General features: G+C 33.9%; 1 protein-coding gene across 1 annotated transcript; it reads left to right on the forward strand.

Annotated features, from left to right (window-relative positions):
• The first annotated feature begins 515 nt into the window (after positions 1-515).
• LOC109069408 (major facilitator superfamily domain-containing protein 2B-like) lies at positions 516-23,924 on the forward strand. The gene is made up of 14 exons (XM_042778232.1): positions 516-954; positions 6,112-6,237; positions 6,487-6,611; positions 10,633-10,756; positions 15,081-15,159; positions 15,365-15,546; positions 17,356-17,446; positions 19,337-19,458; positions 19,794-19,877; positions 20,104-20,187; positions 21,881-21,990; positions 22,408-22,551; positions 22,647-22,823; positions 23,492-23,924. The coding sequence occupies exons 1-14, from the start codon at positions 784-786 to the stop codon at positions 23,541-23,543; spliced, it is 1,671 nt and encodes a 556-aa protein (XP_042634166.1). The 5' UTR covers positions 516-783; the 3' UTR covers positions 23,544-23,924.
• The last annotated feature ends 60 nt before the right edge of the window (positions 23,925-23,984 follow it).

The following is a 23,984-nucleotide window of genomic DNA, read 5'->3' on the forward strand; positions in this document are numbered from 1 at the left end:
ATGACGCTGAAAATTCAACTTTTCCATCACAGGAATAAATTGCATTTTAAAACATATTTAAACAGAAAACAGTCATTTAAAATTGTAAAAATATTGAACAATATTACTGTTTTGGCTGTGTTTTGGATCAAATAATGCAGCCTTGGGGCATTTCCAAAACACTACAACTTATAAATAAAATGCCTGTACAGTAATGAAGTGGTTTATTTACTGTCATGTTAGTAAGGATGTCTCACTAGACTTGATCAATGATCCTGTGAGTTGTCTTTGCTGTGCTGTAGGGGGCGCGCATGTGTGCTTGTGATTACTTCTATTGAACGTGCTGCTGCAGTGAGTGTGAGTGATGGACCTGCTGCAGTCCATCCACCGCTGCAGCAGCTCCGCGGCTCACCGCATCACTCAGGCTAGATAATCTATCTATCTATCTATCTATCTATCTATCTATCTATCTATCTATCTATCTATCTATCTATCTATCTATCTATCTATCTATCTATCTATCTATCTATCTATCTATCTATCTATCTATCTATCTATTCAGCACATAAGCCTAATTAAATTCTTAAGCAACTCTTACTTTGCATACGTGTTTATTCAGGGTTTTTTAGTATCAGTCTGACAGTATAGGAATGTAGGCTATATCAGATTCAGGTAAGCAGCTTGTTTTGGTAGAGTGAGGCATCTGATTGGCTCACATCTGTGAGTGACAGCTGGAACACATCTGTGCATGTGGCCTCTGTAGCTCTGTAACCCTGCCCATCCTCTGCCTGCTGCAGTATGTGAATGGACGCAGGAACAGCTGTAGCCAGCTCTGAGACGCCAGAGAGTTCAGCTGCTGTCTCTTTACCCCTCAGACCAGCTGCTATGGCCAAGGGGGAGAACGCCTGGGTCACATCAGGGGACAAACTCATGATGAAGCACCCTGAACCTACTTTCACCAAGGTTCCACCACAGGTAAGGCAATGTGATGCACACTTATGTTTTTCTGTGTTAGTTGTATCATGTATACACACACACACACACACCCACACACACACACACACACACACTTATGTTTTTCTGTATATATATATATATATATATATATATATATATATATATATATACTGGACTAATGGTCTTTAGCTTGCAATTTGCATCTCAATTTATATAAATAATTGGTTATTCAAGTAAAAAAAAAATTTGATATGACTGCATTGTGTTGCACAAATCATATTTTAGTGTCAGTTTAAACTATAAATGACAGTAGCAACTGCGTTGTACAATATGGAGTTGATGAACACTCAGTAGGGGGAACAGATGTCAATATATATGTATTTTTGTTTTTATTATGATACCTCTCCTAATATTTCTGCATCTGTACATTATGAAAGTATGTGGAATGGCGTGTTTTAATGAGCACATGGAATGTTTTTCATGGATGCTTTACCAACACACATGCCCAAAGGCTGTTTAGGTGTAGCACTGACAGGCAGACAGTGAACCCACAAGTACATAGTGCTGTAAAGACACAAACTGTATTTTAAGTCGTATATTATAAGATTACAAGAGTTTAACCATTGCACAAGTTAAAAATCACTTCTGTAATCAGAACTGAATTCTTTTCACATGCCACAGACTGACAGTGTATTATCAGCTGGGTTAGAAATAGATATCATGTGCATTGAAAGTAAATGAAAAGCTTTTTGCTGTCACTTGTTTATACCCAGATTCTTTTTAATAGATGAAGTATATGAATGCTTGCCTTTTTATAGTTACTTTTAACCAAAAGGGATGCTGGACAGCAGATATTGGTTTAATTCCATATGTAATTGCCATTTTATTTTACTCAAAAGACCATTTAATCTTTGTAGACATTGTACCTCCAGATCTGGAAGCAATATGACCTTCATCCATGGAAAAATAATGTCACAGATGCTCTGTCAAGTGAAATAAAGTCTGAGCTGTGTTGTTCCTCTGCGCTGACCCTCTGGTCGAAGGGAAAATGGTAGTCGTGTGTCAATAATGTATGGAAAACACACTAATGGAGCTCTTGTTCTCACACACGCCATCACAAAAAGGAAAGATGGAGAATCACATAGTGGAAGGTTAAAGATTTTAAGCAGAAATTGAAAGGAATTTCCTTCTACCATGTATTTTTGGACATCTTACCATGGTAATACCTTGATTTTTGAACATATACTGTGTTGTAACCACAGTATTATTTAAAATAACTGGTAAATATCACATAGCTAATAACGTGACTGTCAAGAGGGTTTGTACAGACCAATGTGTGCAGTCTGAGACTCCATCAGAGAACATTTGCCTCAACAATCGAAAAAAAAAAAAAAATTGCTACACTTGCCTGTCTGGGTTTTGAGACTACTCTTTGCACAAAAGTAGTCGCATTCAGATTGGCGGTGAAAGTCCAGGGTGAATTTGACCTTGAAAGTGTAATGATAAAATGTGTTCTCATATCTCGGGCATAAGGCCATAAAACCTTTATTATGTCATCCAGATTCATCCTCACGCAAACATACACAGTGAAAATCAGCTTAGAACGGCAACTGTGAGGCAGAAGGCTAAGCACTCAGTTAAATCTCACAAAAATCATGGGTCCGGGTAACGTTTTACCCCAAAATCAGACGAAAAATAATAATTATTTGCAAGATGAAAATTAAGTCTTATTTTCAGAACATAAAGATTGTTTGCACCTTGACATGATTTTCACAACCAAACAACTGTTCCCTTTAAAATACGTGCTTAATTACTTAAAAAAGTCACAATACAAACGTAAATAAATAAATAATAGGAAAAAACAACAACAAGAACACACACACACACACACAAAATAGAAATATATATTAAAAAAAAAATTAAGTGTAGGTTTTTTGGTCGTTTTCGACAAGCTTTGTTAAATAGAAAACTCCTGCAGGAATCTAATGTAATTTTTTTTTTTTTTCATTTATGTCAGCTATAACAGTTCAGATCTGTCTTCTTCCCACACTTCAGTATCATGATGTTGCTGTTTTCAATCTGTGAGGAAGTCAGATATTTTGTGTCTCAGCACAATGACTTCCTGTCCATCATGATAACAGCAACAAAAATAAACTTTGTGAGAATTCCAGCAATCCATGATGCTAGTGTGTTGTGGAGTTGCTAGGGGGATTGGAATGGTTGCTAAATAGATGTCTTCCAATCTAAGTCCAGATAACCATTAATAGGATTCTCTGATTGGGTTCCTTGTTCAGTGTACCATTCAAAAGTTTGTGGTCAGTAAGATTTTTGATTTACTTCATTGAGCAAGAACTAATTAAATAAACGTGAGAAAAGCAAATCAGCATGATTTCTGAAGGATCATGTGATACTAAAGAATGCTGAAAATTCAGCTTTGCGTCACAGCAATAAATTATATTTTAACATTTATTAAAATAGAAAATAATTTTAAATTGTAATAATATTCCACAATATTACTTTAAATTTATGAACAGTATTCTAAAACATTGTCCATGTTTTTTTTTTTTTAAAAAAGCACACCTTTCACTTCTGTATTTTTTTCTTGTTTTCCAGAAAAAATATATAAATAAAATAAATAGATATTAACTAAATATACAAACTAATAATCTAGTGAGGTTTATGCTCACTAGGGGAAAAAAATGTATGGTTAAAACAAAATTCTCAAAACCAGTTTTACTATCTTACACAAGTAATGCTTTTTACCAGAAATCAAGACAAAAATACTAATTAAGAAAGTTTTCTTCTTCTTCTTCTTTTCAGATAGTAAAAAGAATGTGTATTTAGAGTTGGGGGTTTGTTCAAATCACAATACAATATGTGCAATAGCAAGAGTCATGCTTAGTAAGAGATCAACCAGAATTAGTTTCAGCTTCTCGGCTAAGCACACAATTCATTTCACACTTTAGTAGGCCTACCATCAAATCCTCTTACTGTTCCTTCGTTAGATGAATAACACAAAGAAGCATCAGAATTTAGATTAAATAGACTTGGGTGTATATCCAGTCTTTTCATTTTCTTGCCTGAGTTATCTGAATAATTACATTGTGATTTCAGATGTCATTCATCTTTTCTTCATCTTGGTGAAGTTGCGAATGGCAGGGAGAAACTCGTAGAGTTAATTACACCGTCTTTTGAAGAGTGATCGGTCCTGCCCTCTGTGGTTGTTTTGCTGCGAGGGTACCCAGAGTGCACGCTGGTGTGGAAATGCCAAACACCGGCTTTGATTGAGTGGATGAATGAATTAAGAACTCAGAAGAGCAGCATTTGACTTCTGTAGTATTTTCAGCACCAAATGTCTGACTGTCTCCAAGATTTCTCTCGTAAATATATGGATCTGAGCGGCGGTTAGACTTCCCTTTTATGTGTTGAAAGGATCTCCTCTCCGTTTTCTACTCACACACCACACATGTGCAGACACACACATACACACCCTCAAAAACACACATTTACTCTGCCTTATCCACAGGGCTTGCCAACCTTTTTAATGTGTGAAACGCTTTACATTCAGAAAGCCACTCAAAGCACACATGCACACACATTTCTTTATTCATTACGGAAATGACAAGTCACTCGATACTCCTTTGAGTTCTCCATTGTGTCATTGTTGGGTCCTTTTGAATGGCAAGCACAGTTTAGTTTAGTGATGTGGTTTCACTTTTAAATTAGTAGTTTAGCCAAAAATGAAAATTTGCTGAACATTTACTCACCCTCAGACCATCCAAGATATAAAAGAGTTTGTTTCTTCATCAGAACAGATTTGGAGAAATTTAGCATTCCATCACTTGCTCACCAGTGGATCCTCTGTAGTGAATGGGTGCCATCAGAATGAGAGTCCAAACAGTTGATAAAAACATCTCAATAATTCACAAGTAATCCACTCCAGTCCATTGGTTAACATCTTGTGAAGCGACAAGCTGTGTGTTTGTATGAAACAAATCCATAATTAAGGCATTTTGACTTCAAACCATTGCTTTTGGTTCAAATATAATTCATAATCCATAATTATGCTTTCTCCAGTGAAAAAAGTCCATCCCCTGTTTTGCTCTCATGGCAAAATCCACAAACATATTTGTTTAGAAATGTATTGGACTATTTGCACTTGTAAACAGTGCTTGATCTGTGCATATTTCTCTCCTAATTCAAATGACGACTTTTTCACTGGAGAAAGCAACATTTTGAATAGCTGTAAGCAGCGGTTTGAAGTAAAAACGTCATTTTGAATTTGTTACAAAACCACGAACGTAGTTTTTTCGCTTTACCAGACTGATGGACTGGAGTCGTGTGGATTACTTGTGGAATATTGTGATGTTTTTATCACCTGTTTTGGATTCTCATTCTGACGGCACCCATTCACTGCAGAGGTACAAAAGGTACTGGTAATTTTCTGGCTGGACATTCTCCATTAAGTTTGCCTTTGATTCCTAAAACACAATACCATGCACAATTCAATGTGCAGGGAAACGCCTGTAAAAAATGAATATGAAAAAAAAAATCCTTTTTATTAACACAGTACATTGGACTCTATTTTTATGGACTTTTTTTAGAGTGTATAACACCAGTAGCTTTTTTATCTTTAAAGAACCATAGCAACTTAAGAACGTTACACGGCCGAAAGCGTTCTTTAAAAGAAGCTTTGAAGAGCTTTATTTTAAGGGTGTTCTCTGTGATCAAATACCCCATCACTCACAGTGGAAGCTTCTGGATTAAATATTACCTGTGGTTTTGAAGTGTCTCGGGCTGAGGACCCATCAAACTATCCCACCCACAGCTGGAGAAAGAAATTTCGAAAAGTCGACCGCCTAAAGACTGATGCTATGATTATCACCCAGAAACCTCAATAAAATTACTCCACATGGGAATGGCCTAGCACCTCTAATCAAGTAATAACTCACTAAAAGAAATCAAGATGAACTACTTTGAAGAAAATAAAAATGAAAAGTTAGAAAGTTCAACAGTAACATTTCAATAAATCATCACATGAAATATTAAATAAAAATAACAAACATCTGAAAATGAAACTTTCGGGTACAAATAGCACTGTAAGAATGACCCAGCTTCAGAATGTATCCTGGTTTCTTGCATATTATTTTCTGACTCGGTGGCTTTTTTTTTCAGACTCATCTTGATCAGAAGCTCTCTGTATGTAGCAAACTCTGTTTCGCCATCGGAGGGGCACCAAATCAGGTCGCCGGGAGCGCAACTGCGTTCTTCCTTCAAATATATCTACTTGACATTGCACAGGTAAGATCTCCACGTATTATAATAAAATATTAAGCCATATAATACGTGCGGATATGATGTTAATAGAGCATATTAATCACAGAATAGCACCCTATTAATTCGTTGATTAATCGAAAGGCTAAAAATAATTTCAGCGTTAATGATTCTGCTCTTTTAACTTTTAATACTTCTAGCAAGAACTGTACTACAGTCTGAATAACAAAATAGGATTTCATTAATGTTGATGTTCACCTTCTCTTCTCCTGACAGATTAACCCATTCCAGGCGTCCATGGTGTTGTTCGTCGGTAAGGCTTGGGGGGCAATTACTGACCCTATTGTGGGATTCTTCATCACTAAAAGCAAATGGACAAAGGTTGGACGACTCATGCCATGGTGAGTGGCGTATGAAAACAGATTTTTTTTTCTGTAAACATTCACAAAATCAGCAAGTTTAAGGTGCCTAGTGTCATCAAATCTGTTTGGATTTTAAAAGTTGTGTAGTGTCTTCCAGTCTTCAGTCAAGATAGCACTACATGCTTAAGTAATAATAACATCTAAGCAGGTACCAAAAGGTTGCTAAAGGTTGAAGGCCTCTTGAAATGAGCATAATTACAAATCTGAAAGTCCTTCTCATGTGGACGTCTCGGGAGATTAAAGTGACGACATACCCAAGATGTGAGTGTCTGACAGGAAGTTCTCATTATACTCTGATGTGACATTATAGTGTCTAGGAGGAAGTAGTTAAGGTTTGTTTTTCGGAGAATCACTGTGGAACATCTCTGTGTGGGCCTTCTGGTGTGTCTCAGTGTTTATGATGCTAAAGCTGTGCCAACACAAAAACAACATTTAAATTTACAGATTCTATGTTCTCTCTTCAAAGGGAAAATTCTGCTATATTACTCATCCCATTGGTATTATGCAAAAATCACTTTATTTCGTTTTTAGTTACGTACATAATTCATGATATTCTTAAAGTGCTTTTTTGTCTTTTTTAAACCACCACATACAAAGAAATTCTGTAATACAACAAAAAATATAAAGTCTGTTCCAGAGACATTATGAAGAAGCTGATTCATAAAACAAAAAAATCTTCTTTTTCTTTTATTATTTTTACACATTTATGGGTAACTCTTCCATTACTTTGATTATAAATTATTAACAATTATTATTATTATTATATATAATAATATTAACACATTAGTACTGTACAGTATATTAACTTTTTCATGAACGTTTATGATTTGTCATGTTTTATTCTATTTTTGCTTGAGTAATTGTGGCTGTTTGAGTTTTAGGAATAAACTTATAATAAGAAGTTATGACAATAAATTAATTTTATTATTATTATTATTATTTATTATCTCTTGTCATTTTATTATAATTGGTCATGTTTTAATGTATGTTGTATTAGTTGTGGGTGTATACTATATTTGTTGGGGTTTAAAAGTCCAGAGACCACATTAAAAAAAAAGGAATAATAATAATAATAATAAAAAGGAAAATAAACTACATTTTGGGATTAAATTTAGAATTAAAACATTATGACAAGACATTAAAGTTTGTTACTATGTTTTGGTTAAATGTAAGCAGATCTGGGTAAAAGCCTGGTTAAACAAGACTATCCTATGTTGATATTAAAATATATCTTATATTTTTACATTTCAAATAATTATTTTCTCTAGTGGTCTCAAACTTTTGGACCTCATTACATGTGTCTGTGCATTATTTCCCTCAGGTGACTCCCCCCCAGTTCACTCAGAGTTAAAATATCAGTTCATCTCACCTCATTCAGCACCTTACAGACCGCCCAGCTCTCTCCATTCACACTAACCCATCTGTCCTGCTCTCTCTCTCCTGTACGTCCGGCTCCTTTGTGTGACTGAACAATCAGCAGGGCACACAGGGGTTGCTCCACACTGCAGTAGTGGCATCTGGACTGTGCCAGAATTGGCCGCTCTCTTTACCTCACTGTTCTCTGTGTTGCTTGTTTGCTTACAGTTGTTTATTCTCTGTGAAAGTAAAAAAAAGCGGTGTGGCACAGAAGTCAGTCTGTCCAGGGCAAAGCTGCTTAGAAACGACATGACAAAACATTGAGGTTTTCTTTACAGGAACAGAACAGGGTTGTGATAGTTCTAGAGTTGACAAGGTCACGTACTTTGGAAGCCAACAATCTGAATTCAGGTTACTTGTGTGGACGAGTCTCGTCCATGAATATGGAAAACAGGGCTCTATATTGTGACTAAAATGGTCCCAAATGCGACAAAATATAATAAAAATGTGCAACAATAATTTGAAATCCACATTTGTGAAAGGTTTGTGTGCGTCCATTTGTGTTTTCAGTTTTCATTTCATTAGTGCGCGCTACAGTGTTTTCTGCCCACAACAAATGAACACAGCGCGAGCCGTGATGTTTGATTCACTGAAAATTACTCTTAGGATCAGGTTCTTTTTTTAATGAGTCGCTCATATAAAATTCACGAAACTACCTCGCATTCGTCAAGACTACTTACTAAACTTACTGAGTCATTTTTCAGTAATGATTTGGGACCCATTGTTTTGTTTTTGTTAACCTGGCAACAAATCCCTCACAAAAATTATAATGGTAATCTACTACTACACTTTTACTAGGCCAGTAGGCCTGCATACTTAAGTTTCTTAAAATATTTGTATATTATCTGTGTATACTTTCTTTCTTTATTTTTTCTACGTTTTGTATACCGCCTTAATTTGATGTTTTGTACAGTTTAATAAAAAGAAAGAAAGAAATCAGACAAAAAGATTTGCGATAAGCACTCTGAAGCCCCGATCTGAATCAAGTGATTCGCGAACCTCTCCGAAATCGATCTTTATCAAATGAGTCACGATACGCGATCCGAAGTTCCGATCTGAATCAAAAGATTCGGGATATGTAAGCCGATTGGAGCGCATCGGAACTGTGAGTCATTTTGTGCAATGGTTTAACCGATTTGGAGTTTCGAAAAGCTCTGTTTCATCAATCACTACGTGCTTTTTAAAATCATTACAAACGATATTGAAATTCGAAAATGAATGGCTCTTTTGATCTGGTTTTTGTGAATGGAGTTTGAATTTGAATCAATTGGAGCTTTTCCAGCGTTAATGACTCACTCAATTGAATCGGTTTGTCTGTTATTCCGCTTTTTTTGTGCCTTTCAGTCATGTTTATACGACACTGTTACTCTTATTTCAGCGTTTTTTAAAATGAATGAATTAACTTATTTATTTATTTTGTGAATATTTCAGCTAACAGTTTGCTTTGTACATTCAGTTTAACAACATAAAGTTAAAGAGGGTAGTCTTTATCATTCTGAACTGTGCACATATGTTTTAAACGTATAAGTATATATATACTATATATATAAGTGTATAGCTATATACGTATATATGTATAACATATAAGATCATATGCTTTATATGATTCTATATGTTCATATATGTTCTTACTCTGCCCATGTATTAAATGTAGGCTACGTCCTTGAAAGTATGTGGTTTTCTAGTGTATTTACTTTAACTTCTCAGGTAATATCAATGGTACGACCTATTTCAGATGTGGCCGAAATTACAACAACAGTGGTAACATATATTTAATTAATTGTTTGATCAGAATTATTGCTACAATTAAGTAGTCACTGTACATTGGTAGGGACATGTCATAGCGTCTCTACTAAATTTCCATTTCCAAGTTGAGGGTGTATCAGTGCAAATCCTACAAAATTTAAAGTATATTCCCTTTATAATTTAGCTGGCTCACTGTGTTTTGAGAAAATTTGCTTTCAGCTTTAATTTAAAGTCCTTCCCACCCTCACAGGCGTCTTGCATGCAGCTGATTGCCTTTCCCATAATGCTATGGAAGACTTGTATCAGTATCAATTATAAATGGCAAACACATTCCCCACATCCTGCAAAAAAAAAAAAAAGAAATGCCACAGAATTCCTCCCTGTTGAGATGCACGACTATGTCAGACTGTCACTGTGGTTCTGTGGCCTGCGATCCAGCGGTGTAGATGATTATTCCTACAGTCTGCTGAAGCATCCTCACGAATGCCATGGTGTTTTTCACACAGAGACAACAGTGATACATGGATGCACACATCTGCTCTAAATGTATGCACTGTAGCTTTATGATGATACTCAAGCTGCTCTTTTTTGGTTATATTGATTAGTACAGAAGCTAAAATGGGAGATCAGGTAAACCACAGGACATCTACGGAAGACAGTGTTATTTAGTTCGCTCAGGCTTCCTGTGCCCAGATGACTTGCTTTGATTCCTTCAAACAACCTTTGCCAGAAACAACCTTTGCACAACGTTTTTTTTTCCCCTCTACATTTTGAAGTTTGTGCATGCTGATTATTATACTCAGATGTCTTAGACATTCAATTTATTTTTCTTCTTTAGGATGATGGGCTGCACTCCATTCATGGTGGTCTCTTACTTCTACCTTTGGTTTGTCCCACCTTTTACCAGTGGGAGGTTCATCTGGTATCTGGGCTTTTACTGTCTCTATCAAACTCTCATCACAGTAAGTAAACTCTCATCACACGACCCAGTGACCCCCAATATATATATATATATATATATATATATATATATATATATGTAAAAGAAAAAAAAATTGTCAATTGTGACATTATGTAATCATATATTTACATTGTGTAATCATATATTTAGTACACTGCAAAAAAAAAAAAAAAAAAAAAAAATGGCAAAACTGCATAAGATATTAGGACTTTCAGAGAAATATTTAAGTAATAATAAGATAATGAATTTTAATACACTACCATTCAAAAGTTTGGGGTCAGTAAGGTTTCTAAAAATGTTTTTGTAAGAAGTCTCTTATATGCTTATCAAAGCTGCTTTAATTAATTAATAATACAGTAAAAACCTTAAATTTGGGAAATATTTTTACAATTTAAAATAACTGTTTTCTATTTTAATAATTTAGAATTTTCAGCATCATTACTCCAGTCTTCAGTGTCACATGATCCCTCTGAAATCATTCTAATATGCTGATTTGCTGCACAAGAAACATTTCTTATTATTATCAATGCTGAAAACAGTTGTTCTGCTTAGTTCTATCATTTTATGCAAACCATGATACATTTTTACAGGATTTTTTTTTTATCAATTGAAAGTTCAAAAGAGCAGCAGTTTGAAATTCCATACTGTATCTTGCTGAATAAAAGTATTATTCTAACTTTTGAATGGTGTATCTTATGCAGTGTTACTTCTCAAGTAAAATTATCTCGCTAAAAATGCTTGTCAACAAAAGTTCATGTGGTTATCTATAGCCCAGCCTCTTTGATATCTGCATGGAGTTTCCATGATTTATTTGTGTTTCTATCCTTTGTCACTATGGCTTGGTGCAGAACTCTTCATACTGTCCTCCGTAAAACCCACCAATAAGTGCTGGAGTGGGGAAGCCACACCGACCGCAGCAGTCTACGCTGTAATGAAAAGTCATTCTAACTACTTGATAAATACATGGTACGACCTGCCTGAAACCACCAGAGAGGATAAATGCTGCTTTCCTCTTTTAGCGTTCTTCATTGTCTGTAAGCACAAGGCTGAGAAACAGCAGCTGCTTCCAGTGTGCATGAATGGGAATGTAGTTAACCTGATTCTAATTAGTCAGTTTTTCATAATTAGGCTTTGGTTTATGTTTAAATAAACAAATCCTTAGGCTACTCAGAATCAAAACCCTTAATGGAAGTTAAATGAACAATATAGGCAACTCTTAAGAAACAGAAGCACCACTGCAGAAATGCTCTGTAGTTAGATTTATTTTGGTAGCCGTTTGGCCCATTGGTTTGCCGCAGTGCTGACTTGGCTTTTGAATAAAATGAAATAGCTAGCCGACTGTAGTACACACTTATAGTAAGTTTGCAATGCAGGTTCAAGGAAGGTTTGCTGGAGTTCGATAAATATTGCATGTTTAAACAGAACAGAATATGTCACTCTTGGAATGTATAGTGTTGATTTATTTCCTTTTGAGATTTATAATATGACATAATATAAATGGGTGTATAAATGGGAAATATGAGTACTTATGATGTGATAAATTAGAATGCTCTAAGTTTTGGCTTCCTCATCATTTTGCTTGCCTTTTTTCTTTAGATCATCATTTATGAGAGCATACAGAACACTCCATAATTTCTTAACATCTTAAAAATAAAGCATCCAATTTGAACCCAAAATAATTTTAGTGCCTGAACCATAGGAGGTTCTATTTAACTTCCATAAAGAACTTTATTATGGATTTACTTAAAAAAACATCATACTGCTAGAAACCAAAACACTGGTTTGAAGAAGTTATATAAAGCTAAAAATGGTTCTTTGATGAAACTAAAGAACTACTGAAAAGAAAATGTTCCAATGAAAATATGTTCTTTATCTTTTTGCAAGTAACATAAAATGAGTTTGATAAATCTAAATTCACGGGTTTTATATTGAGATTTTTTAAGCATATGTTTTATTATATTTATTATATTGTTTTTTCATTTAAATTTTTTTATTCAAATTTGTACATTGTATGTATGTATGTATATATATATATATATATATTATATATATATATATGTATATGTATATATATATATATGTATACATACATATATATATATATAATCATTATAATTTTTTCACATTTTTATTTATTATATTAGCTTGTAATATATTGATATTTAAAAATATGATATAATATAATATTTTGTTTTCTTTGACTTTTATCTGTCAAAAATGTTATTCAGTAATTGAAATTATTGTTGAAATACTTATAAGTATACAACTGCACATTTTTTGACTATTTTTAGACTATTATTAATCATAAATTTAGGTATTTTTTTTGTAGGTGGAAACGTATTACTGCTACTCACGTTACTGTAATTAAGTAGTTTATTCGGGTACTTGTACTTTTTTGAGTATATTTTTAAAGCTGTACTTTTACTTGTACTTAAAGTACAAATTAAGCAAAAAATAATCTACTTCATTACTTTTAAATCACAGTTCGTTACTGAGTACGCCCATAATTTGAATTGATATTCAAACTTTTGAAGGCACTTCAGCAGCCAATAAAGATATCCGATCGTAAAGGGACCAATAAAAGCGCTGATATCTGAACCTGGAATAGCGCCGCTGCAGCAGGTGTCAGGTGAAGAGCTGATCATACAGTGACGGAGCTCAGCGTCATTTATGGACTCAGAGCTTGGAGAAACAAACTACATGGTAGTGTCATCATAAATATCTATATTTTGATACCGATACTGAAATATCTGACACGGTTCCATTACTCATTTTCCACAGTATCTGAATATACACAGATACAATCTGCGTCTCTCTCTCCTCTCCGAGTGAGTTTGACGGTCATCCGTCTCCTGTCAATTACAGTCTGAATGTCTGCGCGGGATTGCAGGTATTCCGCATAATTTTAATTATTACCGCGCAAATGTGGCGAGCGCTTTTTGTAACATGAGGACGCTGTCATGTAATCGCAGAAAACTGGATGCGATATCTCAAAATAGGACTAACTTATACAAATGAACTGCTTGTGCGCAGACTGTGTGCAGTCGCGATCTCTCTGTGCTTTTAAAGTAGAATTTTATTTCTCTGTGCTCCTGGATTAAACTTTGTCAAAAGTTATCAAAAACATTCAGAATAGATCCACACCTGACTGATGAATATCCTTCTAGAAATGTTATTGGTTGTAAGTGGAATGCACCAGAAAGTCTTTAAACAAAGATGAAACTTTAATTTCTTTACCACGTACATTTGTGCTAGAAATGTGTTTGAATAGGATATTTGTCTGATTTGTAGGCTACATATTAATATCCTAGTCTGCCTAACTGCATCACTTCATTGTACAGTCATTACAGGTCAAAGCCATCTGATGTTCCATTTATCTACAAAAATAGGCCTAACATAGGCCTACTGTATATGGCTCTTAAATCACTGCTTATCAAAAATTCAGTGTTGTCATATTTTGAATACCTCAACTGAATTGAGGTCATTTGTTTAATAATTTTATTACTGACTGTGTAGGCCTACTTGTCTTTTTTTTTTTTTTTTTTTTTTTTTGTCAATTCAGTTTGCAATCAAGCTTCCTTGTGCTGTAAGTTACCCTATTTTAAAGACACAAACACACAGAATGAGCAAATGTTTAAGATTGAGATTTTTGTAATGGTAATTGATCCAAAAATACTTGGACTTGGATTAAACCAATTTCAAATCTTGAAATAATGAGTGCCTTGAAAAAAATGGATGGACAATAATGCATTTTTCGAACCACCAAACATGAGAGCATGTTCTAGTACATCTGCCAAAATGAAATCAAGACTTTATAAAAGAGCATGATAGGACCCCTTTTACCACTCCTATCCAACCAAGGTACTGAAGTTAGAAATTCCTGTATCATGACCACTAATTCACATACTTTGACAATAAGATAAAAGTTGGTTTTGTTCAAAGTTGCTATTATCCACATAGGTCTTTGATATGAATATTTTTTTGGTAATTAAATATCACTGTCTAAAAAGTAACTAGTAATTAGTACTCTGAGTAATTTTTGAGAGGAGTACTTTGTACTTTTACTTAAGTACTTTTTTGACACCAGTACTTTTACTTGTAATTGAGTATTATTTTAGCAATGTAACAAGGACTTGTACTTAAGTACAAATTTTTAGTACTCTTTCCACCACTGGGTATTTGTATATAAATGATCTTATATTATATTGCATATAATTTTCTATGACAGTAAATAAAAGTAATTGCTCAGAATAGGAGTTTTAAATCTATAAGTTTCCAAATTAATCACTGTCTGTCTTGTGTTTTGTTCTTAATCTTACTTGCAGTGTTTCCATGTGCCTTATTCTGCCCTGACCATGTTCTTGAGCATAGACCAGTGCGAGAGAGACTCTGCTACAGCTTACCGTAAGCTTACACACACAACAGTGTTCATCTCTAAAGCCATGTTTGGATTGCTCTAGAAGATTAACATCATCGGATTTCATTGTGCTCCAGTAATCCGAAAACAAATGCCTGCCAAGTGCTTATATTGAGAACGGTTTGTGTTTGGAAATGCTTTCAAATGTAAATAACAATTAAGAGTAAGGATGTTCTGAATGCGTATGTGCAGGTATGACTGCAGAGGTGCTCGGGACGCTGGTGGGGGCTGCCATTCAGGGACAGATCGTAGCGAGTGCACACACTCTGAAGCACTGTCCACATCGAAACCTGACCAATGGTCACCTGGGAAACAGCAGCGGGACAGAGGTCATCAGATCCATGGCGATTTCACAGGACTTCCTGTCTCATGCAGTATGTGTCACAGTTAAACTTGTTTAAAACTGACCTCAAAGTGCACCAGTGAACCACTCCACTTAATGCAGTTCCTTTGAGTCTAAATTTATATAATTCTATTTTTATGCATTTTATGCAACACTTTATATATTTTTTCTTCATATTTTAATTTTTATGGGTATTATTTATTTTTTTATTAGTGACAGTAAAGACTTTTATAATATTACAAAAGATTTCAATTTCAAATAAATGCTGTTCTTTTAAACGTTCTTAATCTTCAAAGAATCCTGAAAAAAGCATCATGGTTTCCACAAAAATATTAAGCTGCATAACTTTTTTCAACATTGATAATAATAACAAATTTTTTTTTTTAGCAGCAAATCAGCATATCAGAACGATTTCTGAAGCATCATGAAACTGAAGACTGGAGTAATGATGCTGAAAATTTAGGAATAGATTACATTTTAAAATATATTCAAATGTAGAATATATTATTATTATTATTATTATTATAAATGGTTATTGTTTCTTAATAATTTTTTTATTTTTTTTGTGTTTTTTTAAACAAATAAATGCAGTTTTTGTGAGTATGAGACTAATTTCAAAAACAATAAAAAATCTTATCAAACAATAAAAAATCTTATCAACCTCAAACTTATGAACGATATATTGTGGTCAGTGAGATTTTTCAAAAAAGCCTAAACAAATCTTCTTGACCACAAATTTTTTGAATTGTGTATGTAAGTGTCATTGTCAATTGTCAGTGTGTTTTTTTTTTTTTTATATATATATATATATATATATATATATATATATATATATATATTTTAGAAAAATATAATAGTATAACCTTTTTATTATTTTTTTACATTTTTAATAGCTGTTAATATATTCATATATATACTATAATATAAAATAATATAATATAATATAATATAATATAATATAATATAATATAATATAATAATGTTTTCATTTTGTGTTTCTGGATTCTAATTCTAGTTTCTAGTTCTAAAGAGACCTGCTTTGTCTAAATTAGTTTTATTTTCTTTTTTAAATGGCTTTTCCCCTGAAAACATCAAGCATCATCTAACCATAAACGCTCCAAAACCTAATTAGGTGTGGATTTCTAGATTTTGACTTTCAGGGGAACAATTTATGTTCATCAGAGTCCTCAGAATCAGTAAATAAATGTGCATGTTAAGCAGACTGAAACTCTATTTTGAGCTGAGAGCCACTGTCAGTCAAACCCGACATGTGAACGAACTGAGAAGCTTGGCTTGTGGATGTGGCTGAGGGTTCCATAGTGGAAAGCTATGATGGAGAACCATGAAGGGCCACAGCTATTTGGAGCTGGACTGCAGAGTGTCTCTCTGGTTGAGGCGGCTGAATCCACCATGCACTGTGTGATTGAGGATTCCTCTGCGGCCGGGCCAAAGGCGGCGAGAAGGTTGGGTGTGCCAACCGACTCCTCTGGAACAGCACTTTTGATCTGGAACAATAATGAAGTGCTTTCCGCAGTCTGTGAAAAAAAAATAACAAACAATCCTGAGGTTGTTTAGGGCAGAGCAGTTCCTGTTTGGGGGAAATAGATTGAAAAGTTTCTCTTTTCTGGGGTTGCACCTAATTTGGGCTCGCCAAACTTTACAAAACCATACAGTACGGCATCTGAAGCAGCAAATGCACTCAAATAAATATGATAATTTGTAAAATGACAACCATGTACTGAAATAGAACTACAACCAAAGATTAAGAGTTATTAAAGACAAATTTAAATGTGTTGACAGACGTTTTCCATCACTGCTCATGATCTGTTTCTCTTCACAGAAGGAAGTGTACATGATAGCTGCCGGAGTGATCAGTGGGCTGTTTCTGGTTTGTACAGTGGTCATGTTCTTGGGAGTCAAAGAGAGAGACGGTGAGTGTGTGTGTGGTAATCATGTGACATAAATTTTTGTTTTGCAACTGCACCTCAATGGAAAAGTATGCATTTTCATGACTTTCTTCTGTGGAATACAAAAAGAGCTGTTCGGCAGAAAGTACATGCTGCTCTTTTCTATACAGTGAAAGAGAAGCGGATTGGAGCTGTTCATCTCTATTAAAAACAAATAAACATTAGTCCTATAAATCCCATGTTTTCTGAAGATGCACTACCGTTCAAAACTTTGGGGTTTGTAAGTTATTTTAAAAAGTCTCTTATTTTGTTTTTGTGTTTTTTTGTTTGATCAAATATACAGTAAAAACAATAATACAATGTAATATTATTACAGTTTATAATAACTGGTTTCTATTTTAATCTATTTTTAAATGTCATTTATTCCTAAATTTTCAGTATCATTACTCCAGTCTTCAGTGTCACATGATCCTTCAGAAATCATTTTAATATGCTGACTTGCTGCTCAAGGAACATTTATTATTATTATCAATGTTTAAAATAGTTGTGCAGCTTAATATTTTTGTGGAAACTGTAATGCTTTTTTTTCAGGATTCTTTAAATAATAGAAAGTTTAAAAGTACAGCATTCATTTGAAATAGAAATCATTTGTATAAATGTAAAGTTTTTCACTGTCGCTTATGATCAATTGAATACATGCTTGATGAATAAAAGTATGTTTCTTAAAAAAAGAAAAATCTTATTGAACCTGAGCTTTGAAATGGTAGCGTATATAATAGCTGTGTGTAAACAAACCAAAACAGACTTAAATTCATTCACTTATATTCAAATGTGGCATGCAAGCCAAGTTTGAATACATGCAAATTTCCCATTTCTAAATATAAATGATATAAGTGAATACTGACTTATACTGTAAAAAAAAAAATCTGTGACATTTACGGTAAAATACCGGCAGCTGTAGTTGCCAGAATTTCACCGTTAAAAATATGGTAGCAGCATTTTAGGTTTTCAGACTTAAATTCACAATAAAAAAAACTGTATTTTATTAACTGATGTAAAGTTAATAAAGCAGCATATTGAAGTACTAATATCTGTTTTGAACCATTGTAATACTGATAACCACCAAAAACAGGTCACATGATGAATCAAAGAGAAAGTCACATGATGAATCAAAGCTCATCACAAAGAGCTCTTCCAGAAGCTGAGAAGGGATAAATTAATATATATATATATATATATATATAGAGAGAGAGAGAGAGAGAGAGAGAGAGAGAGAGAAGGTGCACAGTGTCATTCACACAAACAATAAAACACCATCATGGTAATTTAACAAAATAAGATGTAAGATAAAACCTTAATGTACACAACTGATAAGAAAAAAACAAAGAAAAAACAGTTATTTCAACGAACAAAAACCCATAAAATATGAAGAATCATGCAAGGAATTCTGGGAGTGTCAATTTACAGTTTTTCACTGTAAATTGTGCAAAGACTTTTTCTTTTTCACTTCCAAAAACTGTAATTTTAACAGTACTAATGTAAAATTACATTAAATGTAAGTACAATTATTCACCGTATATAGTATGGAAACTTACGGATAACCAATTAACAGGTTTTAACTGTAGCATTTTTACAGTCTTTTACAAATAATTTTTTACAGTTTAGTCTTATTGACTGTTTTAAGCCATTTTGGCGCTTGACAGTGTCCTTTCCCTCTTTTGTTTTATTGAAAACTGTAGTATAACCTTTGTGTCTGAAATGTCTTTTTGCATTCCACTGAAAAAAAAAAAAAAACTTTCAACACGAAGGTGGGTAAATTATGACAGGATTGTTCATTTTGGGTGAACATTTCATTAAATTTGCTATACATACACAGTACATACCATGTCTAAAATTTGTGTTTGTCTGTGTTAGATCCCTATGCTTCTAAAACAGACAAGGCCATTCCTTTCCATAAGGGCTTTATTTTGGTCATGAAGCACGGGTCCTACCTCACCCTGACGGCTGCTTTCCTTTTCATATCCGTGGCCATCCAGGTAACATGTTTTCCCTTTAGTATGTCGTTCTAGAATGTGTTCAGTTGGTTGTTGTGTGGAGCAAACTATGTAAATGAAAAATTAAAGTTATTAAAAACGTATACAGTTTCTTCAGATTTAAAACTCTGAATACACTGCCAGAATGTAAGCTTCACTGAAAAATAATGTATTTGCCATTCCAAACCCATAGGCTATTTTTTCTGATGGAATGTGAAAGTAAAAAACTTTAATGTCTGGTTAAACTATTCCTTTAATTACAGCATTTCAGGCTGGATTAATTAATGACATCATTAGAACTGTATTACATTTCCATTTGCCGCTGTTTCCTTTTGCAGTTGATACAAAGTAACTTTGTGCTGTTCTGCACATATGCGGTGGAACTTCGAGATCACTTTCAGAACATTGTTTTGACAATTCTGGTGAGTACCTGATGAAGACATGAAAAGTTGACAGCACTATGAATTTAATTCTATAAATATTCCGACCTGCTATTGACGCTCCTCATTACACTGTCGGCAGTTATTTGTTTAGTTACTTTATCTGAAATTAAAAGAAAGACAAAGCTCCTTAAAATTGTATCTGTGTCATCTGTTAAGTGGGTAAAGTGAATATGTGACAGAATCTTTGTACTGTATATCTTTCTAGATGTCGGCAGCAGTGAGTATCCCGTTCTGGCAGTGGTTCCTTGAGAAGTTTGGGAAGAAAACAGCAGCTTTCTGCGGCATTACAGTAAATGTTACTTTATAAAGTGTCCATCCAAAAATGAAAATTCTGTCATCATTTACTCACCTTCTACTTGTTCCAAACTTGTATGAGCTTCTATCTTCTGCTGAACACTAAAGAAGATCGTTTGAAGAAATAAATCAACTAAAAAGCTGACGGTAGCCATTGACTTCCATAGTTTGTGAAGGAAGAAATTCAGTGTGAGGGTGAGTAAATGTTGACAGAATTTTCTGATTCAGTGATTTTGAGGACTCTTTATCCAATACATCTTGAACTTCATGATCAAATGATACCATCATATTTTGAATAACAATAATTGGGTATTTTGACTATAATAAATGTTATATAGTGTATGACAGTGTTGGTATTGTTAACTAAAACTTGTTTCTGGTTATTGAAATAAAGCTGAAATAAAATGCTTAAAAATGTATTTGTAACAAAAAAAAAAAAAAAAAGAAATAGAAATGTTACCTTATCAAAAAATTAACTGAAATAGCTGAAGTACCAAAATTACTAAAACTAAAAGTGAAATAAAGATAAGTTAACACTAAAATAATAAAAATCACAAGAGCACTAAATTACTGAAAATTTGTTAAAAATGAGTAAAACTTAAAATGAAACTGAAAATATAAAAAGAAAAGCTAATTAAAAAGAATAAATATTATAATATCAATAATATTAAAATAACACTGACTTATACTGTAGCTAAAACAATTTATCAGTTTTTCAATTAGAGAATACCAAACAGTTCTGTTTCTGCCGTTTATAATGTATATACCTACATGACCTTCTACATTTGCCAAATGTAGAAATAATTTACAGTATACTGCTATACCATTTTTCAGAGAGTAAATGTACTGCATTGTGCTATGTAGTAAACTGCACAGTAGAAAATTAGTTTTTGAAGATGCAAATAAAACAAAGATTATTAGAATATTTTAAAAGTCTTTATATTTTAAAAATTCACTTTTAATTCAGTGTGTTACTTGCCATTTATTTGTAAAATTTAGGATACTAGGAAATTCCAACGCTATCTCACGACCAATTCGTACGTATTTTACGAGGTGGCTAATTCGTACGAATTTGTACGACCTCACTCGTACGATTTCATACGATTTGCCTAGACCCCAGTGACGGGTAGGTTTAGGGGCGGGGTTTTGGTGTAGGTAATTCGTACAAATTCATACGAATGTGCAACTCGTAAAATACGTACGATTTGGCAAAAATCGTATGAATTTGTACGAGTGTGGTCGTACGAATTCGTACGAATTAGCCACCTCGTAAAATATGTACGAATTGCCGTGAGATCGGGCTGTGTGAAAAGTATTTGTGTGTGTGTGTAATATTCTGATACAACAGTGTTCCTTAACTGTATACTGACACCTGTTGGCATGGATGCAGCATCACACTGATGTAAAAACATCACATTTGCAATCATAAATGTAATCCATGAATCATTTATTCTGCAAGAGTCTGATAATAAGGGCCTAGCCAGAGTTAAGTGAACAGTATTTAGCTGGTCATGTGATCTCAAAATCTTATATACAATTTAAGTGGTCTCTTCTAGACCACTAATATGACTCGAGTAATTTCAAAAATGCATTATTCATTTCTGGAAGTTTATTATTGCACCTTTAAATGCTAATGCATATGTACATTGGTTAACATTCAGTGACCTCTTTTAAATTGTCGTGTGCAGTGGATCATGCCATTCACGGTGATGCTGGTGTTCATCCCTAATCTGATAGTGGCATATGTCGTGGCCGTATCATCTGGGATTAGTGTGGCCGCTTCTCTCTTGTTACCATGGTGAGTCTTACAAACCAAAATATAATACTGTTTTACTCATAAACAAAGCGTAGCATTTTTGGTTTTGCAGTGGCAATGAAAAAGGTAGCATTTTCTTAAAAAAAAAAATGCCATGTATTTAAAAGTGATCTGTAAAGAGCAGATTGTGTTTATTTAAACCTCCCAAGCATTAATTTTACCGCTTGGATACAAAGGTTTAATAACCCAGCAGTATCCAAATAACAGGTTTCATGGCAGGGTCATGCTATTTTTTGGTTTTTAAAGACACACTCGGGGTTGATTTTAAAAGCCCCAAATGAGCAAATAGCAGATTTTATGTGCCGACTACAAAGAGGATTTGGCTTTACGGTACCAATGTCCATGTTTAATAGCGATGATGATGGAGGCCTCTGCTGTGTTGTGTTTCCTGTTGCTCAGGTCAATGTTACCAGATGTAGTAGATGACTTCAGACTGGCAAACCGCAGCTCAAAAGGACACGAGGCGATCTTCTACTCCCTGTATGCTTTCTTCATAAAGTTTGCTGCAGGCATTTCTCTCGGAGTGTCAACGCTCTGTCTACAGTGAGATCACTCTTTCAGTATTTACGGCTGGAGATGATGAATCATGACAGATGGTGGTGTAAACATTTGAAATGTATTGTCCATGGTGTCTATAGGTTTGCTGGTTATGACACAGGGGCGTGCAGACAGCCCCCTCCAGTGGTCTACACACTCAAACTGCTCATCGGTGCCGCCCCGGTGGTCTGTATCACCACAGGCCTCATGATCCTCCTGGTGTACCCCATCAGCGAGGACGTCAGATTACGAAACAAACTCGCCCTGGAGGAGCTCAGGTGAAGACCCTGATGTCAGGCTTACATAAAACCCCATACTTTCATTCAGCAAGGATGCATTAAATTCATCAAAAGTGACAGCAGTAAAAACATTTAGAATGTTACAAATGCTGTTGTTTCGTACTTTCCATTCATCAAACAATCCTTGGGGGAAAAAACAATTACAAAAATATTAAGCAGCACAACTTTTTAACATTGATAAATAATAAATGTTTATTGAGCAGCAAACCGGCATATTAATTTTCATATTACGTTTTCTGAAGGATTATGTGACACTGAAGACTGGAGTAAAGATGCTGATAATTCAGCTTTGCATCACATGGAATAAATTGCTTATTACAAAATATTCAAATAGGAAACAGTTATTTGAAATTGTAATAATATTTCACAATTTCACTGTTTTTAGTATTTTCGATCAAATGAATGTAGCCTTGTTGAGCATAAGGATTTCTTTCAGAAACATAAAAAAAATTTACAGACTCCACACTTTTGAATGGTATTGTGTTTATTCAGTTGTGTATAATCATATTATTATATATTTAAAATAATATGAAATAATATTATATTTTTGTATATTAGAAATAATTTACATTTGTATTTATTTTATATCAATATATTTTGTATATACTATATATGATGAAATGTATATATTTTTGGTTTATTTTCAGAAGCCAGAGTATTTCCTGTAAATCTCTTAGAGTGGATCTGAGCAGTGCATAATGTCCTCAATCAGCCGATCCTGATATTCTAGCCCAGCGCTGGAATGAGTCATGTTAGTGTATATTACACTGTGTGAGTTGAGTAATGTTTTACTGTAAACATTTCAGTTTGTTTCTGTATTTTGTCCGTTTCTGTATTTTCAAATGAACATATAGCCACATATACAGTATTACAGTATCTAATTTATACACTTGAATGGACTATATATCATTATATATCAGGATTTCCTGAGGGTTAAATATACTGATAATATATTAAGTTGTTTTAGTCATTATAAATATTATTAAATGACTTGATTACAGGATTAATAAAAATTGTGCTGGTTCACATAGCCTCAGCATGTTTCAAAAATGCTTCAATAAATATAAAATGTAGTAAAAATACTGATTTGGTTGAATTCATCAATCTGTATGTGTTTGTACAGTATGTTTCCAAACATAA

Source organism: Cyprinus carpio, chromosome A20, assembly GCF_018340385.1.
Source record: "Cyprinus carpio isolate SPL01 chromosome A20, ASM1834038v1, whole genome shotgun sequence".
NCBI classification, from domain to species: domain Eukaryota; kingdom Metazoa; phylum Chordata; class Actinopteri; order Cypriniformes; family Cyprinidae; genus Cyprinus; species Cyprinus carpio.